The sequence below is a fragment of the Trachemys scripta genome, chromosome 5 (genome assembly GCF_013100865.1).
Source record: "Trachemys scripta elegans isolate TJP31775 chromosome 5, CAS_Tse_1.0, whole genome shotgun sequence".
In the NCBI taxonomy this organism is placed as follows: domain Eukaryota; kingdom Metazoa; phylum Chordata; order Testudines; family Emydidae; genus Trachemys; species Trachemys scripta.
This window is the reverse complement of record NC_048302.1, coordinates 126,052,950-126,067,293: the sequence shown is the minus strand read 5'-3', so window position 1 is coordinate 126,067,293 and position 14,344 is coordinate 126,052,950. Positions and strand designations below refer to the sequence as shown.

Genomic DNA, 14,344 nt, shown 5'->3' with positions numbered 1-14,344 from the left:
CCCCGGCATCTCCCGCCCGGCTCGGGCCCTGGGGCGCCGGCCCTGGTTCCGGCCAAGAGGCTCCGGCCCGCCCTGGCCCCGCCGGCCCCAACGGCCCCGGCCGAGCACCGCCAGGCCCAGAGGCTCAGGCCCCCGGCCGAGCACCGCCGGCCCCAGGCTCTGGCCCGGACCCAAGCCCCACGACCCCTCCCTCCCTATTTTCCCGGACATGTCCGGCTTTTGGGGATTTCCTCCCGGACGGGGATTTGAGGCCCAAAAAGCCGAACATGTCCGGGAAAATCCGGACATATGGTAACCCTAGGAAATCTAGTTGTTCGGGCACAAGCCTAGGGGCATGGCTACACTTGCAGATGTAGAGCACTGTGAGTTAAACCTCCTTCGGAGAGCGCAGTAGGGAAAGTGCTGCAGTCTGTCCACACTGACAACTGCTTGCGCACTGGCGTGGCCTCATTTGCGGCATTTGCAGCAGCATTGGGAGCGGTGCATTATGGGCAGCTATCCCAGCATGCAAGTGACTGCAATGTGCTTTTCAAATGGGGGATGGGGTGGAGTGTGACAGAGAGTGTGTTGTGTGTATGTGGGGGAAGAGAGAGTGGGTTTCTGGGGGGCCGAGAGCACGTCAGCATGCTGTCTTGTAAGTTCAGACAGCAGCAGACCTCCCCCTCCTCTCCGCCTATGTCTCTCACACACAGCATTCCCGGGCTGTGAGAATCGGAGCTTTCAAACAGCATATCTGCATTCCTACAGTGATTCAAAACAATGACAAGAGTGGCCACTTGACTTATGGGGATTATGGGACATTTCTGGAGGCTGATCAGAGCACAATAATGCAACACCTCGTCCACACTGGCACCATGGCGCTCCCGCGGGGGCGCAGCAAACATTATTCCACTCGCCGAGATGGAGTACCAGGAGCAATCTAGCCACGGAGTCAGAGCGCTCTACGTGCCTTGCCAGTGTGGACAGGGAGTGGGCAAGGGCACCTGGGGCTCCTTTATTGTGCTGTAACTCACAAGTAGCCAAGCCCTAGGACTTAAGATACCTGGGTTCAAGTTCTTCCTCCACCACAGACTTCCTGTGTGACCTTGGATAAGTCACATAGGCCCAGAGCCTCAAAGAGATTTAGGTGCCTTACTCCTAATGGGAGTTAGATGCCTAAATATCTTTTGAGGATCTGGGCCTTAGTGTCTCTGTGCCTCAGTGCATCTGAATCAAATGGGGATAGTAGCACTTCCCTGAGGTGTTGTGAAGACAAATGTTAAAGATTGCAAGGTGCTCAGATACTATGGTAAATACCTTAGCTAGGTTCTTATGTGCTTTTTACTTCCGTGATTGAAATTAATAAAATATACAATTAAGTCCCCCCTGAAGTTCCCCTTGGGGATCAGCTCCAGCTGTTGGAGAGAGTTTCTGGAGGAGAGTGTGTTGTTCCTGAACCACTTTCTCTGTTGTTAGTAATAACATTCCATCTTGTCACAAGGTCTGAGTGTCCATGGCCCATCCAAATTCCTATTTTGCACATGGGAGGAAAATTCTCTCTTGAGAAAGCCATGTGTTAGTTTCACGGAGTGCTCTATGCACCACTGTAGCGCCTCCTTCTGGCTGCATCCAGCAATTAGCTCTGCCTGGCCATCAGCCCTTCCTGCACTTGCACTCCATTGCTCTCTGTCGGGACTCAAATGCTCCCGCTTCGTGGCTTGGCCCTCTGGCCAGGTCACTGTAGTCCTCCCCTTTCCAGGTACTATCAACATCCTCCACAGCATCCCAGGCACAGGCATCAACTCCATGGGTGCTCCAAGGTTGGAGCACCCACCAGCCACCAAACAATCAGCTGGTCGGTGGGCCCCACCAATCAGCTTCTCCCCTCCCCCCAGCACTTCCTGCCCACCACCAATCAGCTGTTCGGTGGCTGGCAGGAGGCACTGGGGGATGCAGAGGAGCATGGGTGGGAAGAGGCAGAGCAAGGGTATGGCACACTTGGGGGTGGGGGCAGGAAGAGTCAGGGTGGGAGCAGAGTCTCAGGGGATGGACAGGAAGAAGCAGAGCAAGGGTGGGGCCTTGGGGCAGGGTCTCAGAGCAGGATGGAGCACTCCCAGGAAAAGCTGAAAGTCAGCACCTGTGGTCCTAGGCTGTCCTGAATTCCACTGCCCTGGCTAAGTGATTCCCTCCGTGACTGGGATGAATGGTCCCAGACAGTTTTCAAGATCACTGCCCCAGTTGTACCACTCACTCATTCAGTGGCTGGTAGGGGAACCCAGGCCTACCCCCTACATTGGGTTCCAGTTCAGGGGTCCTATCTCCTGCAGCTGAGGTCTGTACTACCCAAACCTTCCTGCCTCCCCGCTGCACTACTTACCCTGCCTATCTCAGGCTCGTATTCACCACCGTAGCTAAACCCCCATCTCCTAGGTCTGCTAGACAAACCCTTCCTTTTTGGTTCAAACCCCTTTCCCTCCCATATCCCAGAGAGAGTTCCTAGAGCCCACTTTCTGCCACCAGCTCCCTGGTTTTATAGACACCCCTCCTGTTGCTCCACAGGTGAGCTTTCTGCTTCCCTTAATTAGGGCTCTCCCCTCCCTGTAAATATCCCCCAGCTTGTGGCCTAATAGGTTAATTGGCCCACCTGGCCTACGTTATCCCCTTCTAGCAAGTGTGGGAAACACACCCCATCATGGTTAGTCTTTCTAAACCCTTTACCTTGTTTCCTCCACTTAGCACCATCTGCCTTTTGCCTACATTACTCGTGGATCAACAGGCAATTGATTTAAACCAGCTCTATGTTGTTTCAGTGATGAGGTGGCTGCTAAACAATGTTCTGCAGTTTAATAGTAATACAAATGGCTCCATGCATCACTAAGGCACTGAGGGCCCAATCCCATAGATGCCTAGGGTGTGTCTACACTGCACTCAAATGCCCACGGCTGGCCTGTGTCAGCTGACTCAGGCTCAGGCTATGGGGCTGTAAAATTGCAGTGTAGACGTTTGGGCTCGGGCTGGAGCTTGTACTCTGGGACCCCGTGGGAGGGGAGAATGTCTACACTGCAATCTAAGCCCAGGGTTAGTAGAATTCGAGTTAACAGACCCTGGGTTTGTTACCTCATTTGTAACCCCAGGTTAGGAATTGTTGAAACCTGGGTCCTAGCCTGGGACTCCAGTGTCTGTGATGCGTTATGCGGGCTCAAGTCCAACCACTCATATCCCAGACTTCCCAGTGCGCTCACAAAACATGGCCACTTTAGCCCTTTGTTCGTGGAGCAGTGTGGGAAAACTTGATTGTCCATCAAACTTGACAGTCCAGAGGACAAAGAAAGTTGGTCCATGGCACCATGGGATACTTTTGGCAGCTCCAAAGCATGAGTCTAGCGAGGCTGCATCTACACTGCAAAGAAAATAGGGTTTAAACCCTGGGTCCCAGCATGACTCAGGTTCGGACCCTCCACCCCTGATAGGTCCTGGACTGGGTTTGAGCCCTGGGTTAGCACGATTTGTGTGTAGATTGAAGGGAGATTGGCTTGAGCCTGAGTCTGAACCCTGGGCTTACGTTGCAGTGTAGACATACACTTAGGTTTGGTCTACATCTAAAACTTAGGTTGACCTAGCTGCATCGCTTGGAACCAGTGGCACTGTAACACTTTTTACAGTGGGAGTGCTGAAAGCCAGTGGTCCCCAAAATTTTTACCTCGCACCCCCTCTTATTCCTGTCCGTGCCCCCTCTTCCCAGAGCTTGGGCCAGGACTAGTTGTGGCTTGCGGGTGAGAGGGGACGCGGACGGGGGTAAGAGGGCTGAGGCTGGGACCACAGCTGGGGGTGGGTCCTGCAGCTGGGACCCTGGGTGCGGGGTCAGGAGCAGAGCTCTAGGTGTGAGACTGGTGGCAGCCAGGGCCCCAGGCGCGGGGCTAGGAGCGGAGCCCGGGCGTGAAGCCGGCAGCTCCAGGACTAGGCTGATGGAAAATTTCTTCCATGGATCTTGCTACTGCCTCTCAATGGGGTAAATTTCCTGCAGTGATGAAAACCCCCCTTCCTTGGCTGTGGTAAGCGTCTACACTACTGCCCTGTAGCAGTGTAGCTGCAGCTTTGCCATTGTAGCACTTGTAGTGTAGACACAGCTTTAGGGCTAGACTCTCCCAGCCACTCAGGGCAATAAGGGAGATTACAGCCTCCCTTGCTCGCCTGGTTGGCCCTGCTCTGATGGTGACTGGCTGTGGGGAGGGGTAATTCACCCAAGCAGGGGGGTTTCCCCTGATACTCCCCACCATAGAGAGGGGTGGAGCCTGAGAGGAGGTCTGACTCCATCCCCATTCCCCTCTCGTTGGCCAGAGTAGGTGGCTGGATGCACAGGGGGAAACTGCTCCCTGAAAATGGGTGTTGGGTCCGAGAGCCACAGCCCATTATCTGCTCTCCTGGCACAGCACAGCTACATGTGACGTTGCCTGCAGATAGTCATGTGACAGTCTAGCCCCTAGGCTGGGGAGTAACTGTGTTCCAGTGCGGAGGTCCCATTGAAGTCATGACACGTATCTGCCTATGTGAGTACATGTATTCCTGGGTGTATCCTTTGTCAGCCTCTTGCACCAATAAAAAGAGGCATGTCGGGGTTGGGCTGGGAGCATGGCAGAGCTCATGACTGGACCTCTTTGGCAGAAGAGACCTAGCACCAGCAATGTAAGTTAGAGCAGGATTGTTTCTGTTCTAACTTTGTGCTGGGGCCAGGTGGCCCTGAACTGGGAAGATGCAGCCGGCTCCCTGAGGCTGCCACTGCTCTACAAAGTGGAGAATCAGGGCCAAATTGGGGGTTTCTTGAGACTTCTCAAACTAAGGATTTGCAGAGCAGACTCTAAGTGCATGACAAATTGGTCATTCGGGTGTTCCTAAACTTCGGTGCATCTACTAACCACAACGACTCTGGGAGTGAATATATGATGGGGGGCCAAAATATGTCTATTACATGAACTAAGATACATATTGGGAAAATAAACCCCCTTAAAAATATTATCTGTAAGTGAGATCAGAACTGCTGTCCTTCCCTCTTCCTGCTATTTCTTTTTTAGCAGCAGCATGGTGCGTTAAGCAGAGCCTTAGGAATTGAGTTTAGGGCTTGGTTCTGATCTAATCTATCTATGCCATAGAGTTTCATCCTGCCCCCCTTCACCGTAGTAACTGCCTTCTGTGTAAAATCAACAGCAAGTCCCTAGCAGACTTCATGGAGTCTCTGGCACCTCTCTTTTACACTGGTTTTACACTGACATTGACTTGAGTGGAGTGACTCCTGATTTGTGCTGGTCTGAAACAAGAATCAGGCCCTCAGTGATCAGATGGCTCAATGAAGGGGTGGCCAACCTGTGGCTCCAGAGCCGCATGCGGCTCTTCGGAAGTTAATATGCGGCTCCTTGCATAGGCACCAACTCCAGGGCTGGAACTACAGGCGCCAACTTTCCAATGTGCCGGGTGTGTGTGTGTGTGTGTGTGTGTGTGTGTGTGTGCTCACTGCTCAACCTCTGACTCTGCCACAGACCCTGCCCTTACTTCATCCCTTCCCCTAAGATCCTTCCTGCCCTGTTCCCTGAGCCTGCCACGCCCTCGCTCCTCGCTCCTCCCCCTCCCCCCAGAGCCTCCTGCATGCCGCAGGAGGCATGGCGAAGGAGGGGGAGGCACTGATCAGCAGGGCTGCTGGCAGGCGGGGGGAGCTGAGGGGGAGGGCCTGCTGATGTATTACTGTGGCTCTTTGGCAATGTACACAGGTAAATTCTGGCTCCTTCTCAGGCACAGGTTGGCCACCCCTGGCTTAATGGATCAAACCTTGCTTTCCAAAAGCCCTTTCCTCTTAGTGCCAATGTGTCTCTTCTCCATGTATAGGGCTCAGTTGGGGGCATACATTGTAAGGATCAGACTGGGAGCAATTTCTCAGATGTTTTAAAAGACAGCTGCCACTTGCCTGCAGGCGAAGATCACAACTTGTGAGTTACCAGTGCCTTGGGACTGGAGGGTTCTATAGAACTCCCTGGACCATCTTCATCCCAAGTGTAACACCACTGAAGTACAGCCTGTTGTGTCCTTGCCAGATGGAGATTTTGACACTCTGTTCATGTCTGATTTGTAGCAATAGTAATGACTATTCTGATGTAATGCTCAGAAGCTGGGTGAATGACTAAACCAATGCTTTCAACATAACTCCTCTGTAAATCTATTGAATTAAGTAGATCTGTATGGATGCAAACCCTACATTATGGAACTGTGTGGTTATTCTCATATAACCTCCACGTGCTGTGTGCAGCGTGGCTTATTCAGTCTTACAGAGACTGTTAAAGGCTTGTCAGAGGGCAGTGTTGTCTAGTGGTCTGAGCACAGGGCTGGGAGCCCGGAACTTCTGTACCTAACCCCCGCTCTACCACTCCCTAGCTGCAGTGGCCTTCAGTAAAGCATTTAACATCTCTGTGTCTGTCCCTGCATTGGTAAATGGAGACGGTAACACTTATCTACCTCACAAGACTGAGTCGTGATTGTACAGAGTTTGGGAAGAAAAGTCAAGTGCTTTCTAAGTGTTATTGTTGATGCAGCACGGATGATTCTTAACGTTAAGCTCCTCTTTCAGTTTGCTCATGTTGTTCGGTGTGCCGAATCCTCAGAGGTGAGTGCTGGATTCCACGCATCCCTTGTGAGCACGGCTGCGTTCGCCTGCGATGTCTTGCAATTCTTATTCTTGCTCCCAGGGGTTCCTAACAAAGAGGACAAATGAATAAGGCTGGGGCAACAATGAATGAGTTTGTAACTGTGAAAAATGAGACTCGAGGCTGTGCTATGTGTGTTTCGTTGCTAACCATGCATTGCCGTGAGCTCTTCCTTTCAACTTACTGACCCACGTTACAGAGGCTGTGGAGTGCTTTGACTTCAGCCCTGTGGATATTGGGGAGTTTTGTGCCACTGTTGCTACACTACTGCAGATCCCCGGCATAGATCCATTGTGCCGATGTAAGACAGGGCTTGCTTTGCTGTGACTAAGCGAGAGTAAATTACCAGGGTACATCACACCAGTCCCAGCCTCATGTTGCACTGTTGCTAGGGGGTTGCACAGATGTCACTACATAGATGCATGTACACCAGTACAAATTTCTCTAAAGTAGGCCTGGTCTATACCTAAAACTGGGGTTGACCTCGCTACGTTGCTCAGGGCTGTGAAAAATGTCACACCTGTGTGACATTGTTAAGCTGACCTAAGTTCTGGTTTAGACACTGCTAGGTCAATGGAAGAATGCCAACCTAGCTACCACCTCTCAGGGCATGTCTACGCTACAAACTTTTGCCAGCACAAGTGACGTTGGCATAAAGCCGCTGCAGTTACTTTAATCCTTGTGCGCATGCAAACTTTGCTTCTTGCATCAGCGCTGTGTGTACTCAGTAGGGGTGTTTCTGTCAATGCACAAGGTGGTGCACCATGGTTAGGTATCCCCAGAGTGCAACTTGCCGCCATCCAGCTCACTGACTTTTGGCAATGTTTTGGCAAAGGGTGCGGCAGAAATGAGTTGCTCAGGGCTATGTGGGACTGCAGAGTCAAGTTCCTATCCTGTAGTGCCATCTTTATCCCCTAATTTTTGCACCTATTTTGAAAATACCATGAACCTGCATGGGACCTGTCGCTGTCCCCCGTCTCTGACAGAAGCATGGAGCCTGCACAGCTTTGCACATTGATCATGAACATCGCAAGCACAGGATGCACGATCCTCCAGTATTTGCAGAACCACAAGAAGCGCCGTGGGCAACATGATGATTTCCTAGAGGTCAGATTGCTGTGGGATGTGGCGAGAACCAGTTCAAGGTTGGTGGTGGTGGTCACGGAGCAGCTGGAAATGGCAGCGCGCCACTTCTGGGCCTGAGGAATGAGCACTGACTGGTGGGCTCACATTGGAAGGCAGGCTTGGGATGATGAGCAGTGGCTACAGAACTTACGGATGCGCAAGGCCACATTCCTGGATCTCCAGCACAGGGACACCAGAATGAGAGCTGCACTGACAGTGGAGAAGCGAGTGGTGATTGCACTGTGGAAACTTGCAACACTGGATTGCTACCAGTGGGAAATCATTTTGGGGTTGGAAAATGCACTGTGGGGGCTGTTGTCATGCAAATGTGCAGGGCCCTTAATGGTCTCCTGCTATGCAGGACTGTGACTCTAGGCAATGTGCAGGGTATAATGAATGGATTTGCAGCAATGGGGTTCCCGAACTGCAGTGGAGCGATAAACAGCATGCATATCCCTATTTGGCACCAGACCACCTCGCCACAGAGTACGTCAACAGAAATGGCTACGTTTCTGTTGTTATGCAAGTGCTGGTGGATCTCCAGAGACGTTTCACCGACATCAGTGTTGGCTGGTCAGGAAAGGGGCATGACGCTCACGTCTTAAGAACACAGGACTGTTCAGAACACTAAAAGCAGGGATATTCTTTTCCCACCGGCAGAATCCCATTGGTGATGTTGAAATGCCAAAAGTGATCCAACCCACCCCTTACTCCTGTACACAGGCCACCTTGACAGCACCAAGGAAAGATTCAATTATTGGCCCAGCTGGTGCAGAATGACAGTTGAATGCGCTTTTGGTAGATAGAAGCAAAGGGGGAGAAGTTGCTGCCGGGGCGGAGAGCAGAGATGGAGCAGCAGTCTGCGGAGTATGAACAGCCAGACACAAGGGCTATCAGGAGAGCTCAATGCGGAGCCGTATGGCTCAGGGAGGCTTTGAAAGAGCATTTTAATAGTGAGCCACCGTGATGTATTGTGGTGCACTGCGCTTTACCTGGCCCTGCAGTTTGAGGGCCTGTTAGGCATTGTGTGGTGCTTGGTGCACATCTATGGATATGACACTTTCAATGCACCTATTCATTTTGTGATGCTTGCTGCACATTTATGATGATCACACTGTGTTCGTCTCTGCTCCTCTGAGTTGTGTCGAAGTGTACAATCACAAGAGAGTGTACAATCACCAGCCATTCTGCAGCATATGTTGGGAACTAATAAAGGATGAATTATTTTCCAAACGAGAGTTTTATTGAATAACAAAAAAACACTTCAAAAAAATTCTGTGCAAGTTAAAAGCAAACACATCAAAACCTTAACAAATGTATGGAACAGAGCTTAAAGAACATTCATGTCCATTATAGTTACATATACAGCAGTCGTGGCTCTCACAGGTCAGTGTATTTGAAGCTGTGCTTGTACTTAATGTCCCCCGGTGTGCAGTAGGGATGCGGCCCCTGATGCCACATGGAATGTTGATTGGGGTGTAGGGAGGGGCTGTGATGGAGCTCTCCACGGACTGCAAAGGGATTGTTGAACCTGTAGGTCCACAAGAGTCTGCAGCATCCGTGTTTGCTGCCAGAGAAGCCCCATTGTATTCCAGTGCATCTCCTTCTTTGACTCCTGGCCCTTTTTCCTGTCCACTCTTTCCTTCTCCATATAGTCTGTAATATTCATCCTCCAGGTCCTCTGGTCATGATCTGATGCAGCACTGGCTTGCAGGATCTCACTGAACATGTCATCCTGAGTCCTCCTCTTTCTCCTCTTTTTTGGGCTCAGGTGTTCCCCAGGTGCGGAGGGGGGACCCCTCAAGGCCTCAGTATCAGCAGCCACAGATAAAACACACAGAGGTACCGTTGTCAGTATTGTCACAGCAGAAAGCAGATGTGAAGATTCAGAATTCCTGTCCCTGGCTCCCCTAAAGTTTTAAACCAGACACACTTACTGACACATCTACTTCAGAGGGCTTGTGCACGGCACCAATCACAGCCACAGATGACCCGTGCCTGGCGATAGTACGGGGGCAGAGAAAGGGCAGCCGGCTTCAGCAGTGTTACTGAGCATCGTCAGTCTGTGTGAGCGTGCTCAGTACAAGCCAAACAGCCAGTCTTGGGTGAGGGGCACGTCACCCCTCATGCCCCTCCCTGTGTGTTGCCTCTGCTCACAGCACTGGCCCTGGTGAGTATGGCCTGCCAGGGTGAGGGAAATGAGGACGGAATTGCTTGGTTGCATGAAGCTATGAATATAGGGCATTGGCACTGAATATGGGCATCATTTTCTACTGGGGGTGATTTTAGCTGATATCTCACTCCTGAGGGTAACAAAGGCACCGAGAGCACAGCTGTGGTGGTGCTCCAAGGGTGCCTGAGCCCATGTGCCACTAGCCTGTTTATTGAAATGGTGACTACCAAAGTTATTGCTGACTGGCATGGGAAAGCGGATTGCAGAGTACCTCCATGAACGTTTCATCGAGGATTCAAGGGACATCCCTGTGTGCATAAACAAACTGCTCCACATGTGACCCCTGCCCGACTCTACAAGGGAATGAAAAGCAGATAACAACTCTATCTCTCTTTGTTGTAACACACCTCTTCCAGAATGAGTAAATTAATGAAAAGTCATTAGCTGTGTCCTGCTAAGTTGGGGACGCCATCACTGTAATGGGAAATAAATGTACACGCTTACCCAAGGTTCCTTCCCCAGCATCGGGCTCGCCTATGCTCGACTGGTGGGACTGACTGGACTACACTGGAGTCTCAAACAGGTCCTGGTCCATGGCATAGTTGGATTCCCTCAGACACATGTCCCCCATCCTCCTTGTCCTCACTGTTCACGCCAGGGGCTGTGTCTCGGGCTCCTGGGAGGTATCCACGGTAGTGTTGGGGGCTCAGCTGTAGCTGAGTATAGACATGCCCTGTAGCTGGGGGTTTGGCTGTCAACGCTGTTTTCAGCACCACATCAATTAGATCGGTTCCTGCCAGACCTAGGTCATATCCTTTCCTTTGCTCTTTATCCTGGTGGGAGGGAAAGGTCCTTTGTTTTGAGTGGGCCATGAATGGAGGATTAGGCTGCAAGGGACATTACCTAAAGGTAAATAAAAATAAATCCTTGCTGTATTAGAACCTTGTAACCGGTACTTATAATCTCTCATAACTCAAGCCTGACCTCAGATGTACAGAACCTTCCTTCTTAAACTTGTGTAAACTTGATTTTAAACATTAGCTTTGATAAATTTTTTTATTACTGATGGCACCTTAGGTAATGAGCAGTGAAAGGGATTTTAAATGTATTCTTCACCCTTTGTACTTACTGTTTATTGTGTGCACTTCTGTCACCCTGGAAATGCAACAGCACAAAGATCAAAGGGTTGCAGTGCTCCCACACCCACTACAGCCATTCCTTTTCGCAGGGCCCACTCTCCTCACCCACCCAGCCTGATTCTTCATTGCTGACTTCTCTGATGCACTTGCAAAGAATGCTTTGCCTTTTAAAATGCTCTTTCGTTGAGCACAGCTTTGGTCATTCAGTGAACTGGTCCCTGAGTAAATGAGGTGCGTGTATTTTCTCAATTCTGCAAAAAGCAGGGAGAAAACCAACCCAGTTCTGTACAAGAGCTTGAGAGATGCTAAGTCTTTCTACGCTGTTATTTATCCTTGAGACAAGATGGGTGAGGTAATAGCTTTTATTTGACCAACTTCTGTTGGTGGGAGAGACAAGCTTTCGAGCTTACACGGAGCTGCGTAAGCGTGGGAAGTAAGGGTGTGAGGGATGCTGCAGCACCCCCAGGTTTTGTGCCTGGGGTCCCACCCGCCGGCTCTGCGCCCTTGACACCTAGGGTCTCGGCCACCAGCCCTGCGCCCCTGCCACCAAGGGTCCTGGCCACCAGCCCCGCTACTGCCTGGGGGTCCACTGCCGGCCCCGGGTCCCGCTTAGCCGCCGGTCCCGCTCGGCCGCCAGCCCGCACCCAGGAGTTTGCTGCCGACCCGGTCTCCTGCTCAGCTGCAATGTCCCAGCTGCCGGCCCTGCATGCAGGGTCCCAGCTGCCGCCGGGGCCCGGGGACTCTGCTGCCAGCCCCAGGGTCCCGCCAAGCCACCGGCCTCGCATCACGAGGGATCACTACCTCATTACCCCTGTCCGTGTCCCCGCGTCCCAGAGCCACAGCCCTGCTCCCGGCCCTAGGTCTAGGGGGTGGGGAGTGGCACAGACAGGGGTAAGAGGGATGCAGCTCAGCACCCCCACTCCAAAAAGTGTCCCAATGCCACTGCAGAGCTGTTCTTCACGTCTGGGAAGGAATCTCCCAGCTAACTACAAGACAGAACAGATTGTTTAGCTAACTCGTTAACACTTAGTTCAAAGAACCATTGAAGGTGAAGGGGCTTGTTAACACCCCTCCTGTCATCATGGGGACAGGAAGCGAGGGCAGGGAAGGCAGCTGGGAGGTTGTTAGTGGGTTACAGATTGTTGTAATAAACTATAAATGTGGGGTCTAGCAAAGTTATGAATTTAGGCTCCCAGGCTCATCTTTTGAATGGGTTGTGCAGGTTTCCTTCGAGGATGAGGACTAATAGGTCTGACACAAAGTGATTGCTCTGTGAAAAGTGTTCACCCACAGGTGATAGGGTGTCTTTTATCTTTTATCATTTTCCTCTGTGAGGTCATTGGAGAGCGTAGTGACTGTCTGGTTACACCCACGTAGTTGCTATTGGGGCATTTAGTACACTGGATGAGGCACACCACATGTTGTGATAGGCACATGTAGGGCACAGGATATGAAATGTGTATTGTGGGGGGTGTTGATCATTGTAGCACTGGAGAGATGTCTGCAAGTTTTGCATCTGTCCTCTGGCAGGGTCTGGTGCCAGCTTGAGTTGGTGTGTGCTGGTCTGTGTGGAGTTTGCTTCTGAAAAAATGAGCTTGGAGAGGTTGGGAGGAGGGTTGTTTGAAGGCCAGAAGAGGGGGTTTGGGAAAGGTTTCTTTCAGGATGGGATCCCCATCAAATGTGGGTTGTAGTTGTTTGATGATATCCCATATGGGTTCCAGTGGGGGTGGTAGGTAACAACAAGGGGTGTGTGGTCGGAGGGAGTTTTATTTCTGTATTGAAGCAGGTTCTCTCTGGACCATGGGTCTTACACATGCCTATCACAACATGTGCTGTACCTCACCCAGTGCACTAAATGCACAATAACAACTATGTGGATAAAACCAGACAATCACTGCGCTCTTGAATGAACTCACACAGGAAAACGATAAAAGACAAACACACCACACCCCTGTGGGTGAACACATTTCACAAAGAGATCACTCTGTATCTGACCTCTCGATCCTCATCCTCAAAGGAAACCTGCACAACACTGAAAAGACAAGCCTGGGAGCTTAAATTCATAAATTTGCTAGACACTAAAAATCATGGACTGAATAGAGACAATGGATTTATGGATTATTACAACAATCTGTAACCTATTAATAACCCCCCCAGCTGCCTTCCCCCCTCCACACCCTCCTTCCCCACTTTCTCTCCTATGACTGGAGGGACTGAATGGTCCCTTGAAATATGTGTTACGTACTTATGCTAAACAATCTGTTCCCTCTTGTATTTATCTGTGACACTCTGAGTACCTGTTCCAGACCTGAAGAGCTCTGTGTAAGCTCAAAAGCGTGTCTCTCTCACTGACAGAAGTTGGTCCAATGGAAGATATTAGCTCACCCACCTTGTCTCCCTAATGTCCTTGGACCGACAGGGCTATGATAACACTGCATACAACAATGGAAGTTATTTATCCTCATTTAGCACACACATTGTGTTCAGTGCTGTCCCAGATGCAAGAATAAATATAGTCTCAGCCCCAAAGAGTTCATAGTTTAAAGACAGGTTTCAGAGTAGCAGCCGTGTTAGTCTGTATCCGCAAAAAGAAGAACAGGAGTACTTGTGGCACCTTAGAGACTAACAAATTTATTAGAGCATAAGCTTTCGTGGACTACAGCCCACTTCTTCGGATGCATATAGTTTAAAGAGGGAGACATACAAGGCTCGTCTACACTAGGAAAATTAGAATCCACTTTGTAGCCATTATATAATAATCATTATATAATGCCTTCATCTGTAACTTTCACTCCATGCATCTGAAGAAGTGGGTTTTTTATCCACGAAAGCTTATGCCCAAATAAATCTGTTAGTCTTTAAGATGCCACCAGACTCCTTGTTGTTTTTGTGGATACAGACTAACACGGCTGCCCCCTGATATTTGTAGCCATGGTACAGCTGTAGCCATGAGAGCAATAGCATCAGTGCAAGTGCATGTAAGACTCCATTATTAGTCATATAAATGTAGTGTCTCAGGGGCCAAGGTATGGACCAGGACTTCATTGTGCTAGGCGCTGCACAAACACAGAACAAAAAACAGCCCCTCCCCCAAATGTACAACCATTATTTTTATTGGAAAATAGCATTGCAGGAACAATCTGCTGCTCTTGCTCCATGCGCAATGCTCCACGAGTGTCATTCACATCACACAACATTACTCAGGAAACGGATATTATAATAATAAAAAAAAACAGGAAAAA

The 14,344-nt window shown here is 50.5% G+C and overlaps 1 protein-coding gene across 5 annotated transcripts in view; it reads left to right on the top strand.

Moving 5' to 3' along the window:
- REEP1 (receptor accessory protein 1) overlaps window positions 1-14,344 on the top strand; it is a gene marked incomplete in the record, with an annotated part of 101,850 nt that overhangs the window by 69,163 nt on the left and 18,343 nt on the right. Inside the window, 1 exon segment of one of the 5 annotated variants that reach the window (XM_034771280.1) lies at window positions 6,590-6,625. Coding sequence (XP_034627171.1) covers window positions 6,590-6,625 — 36 coding nt within the window. 5 annotated transcript variants of the gene reach the window in all.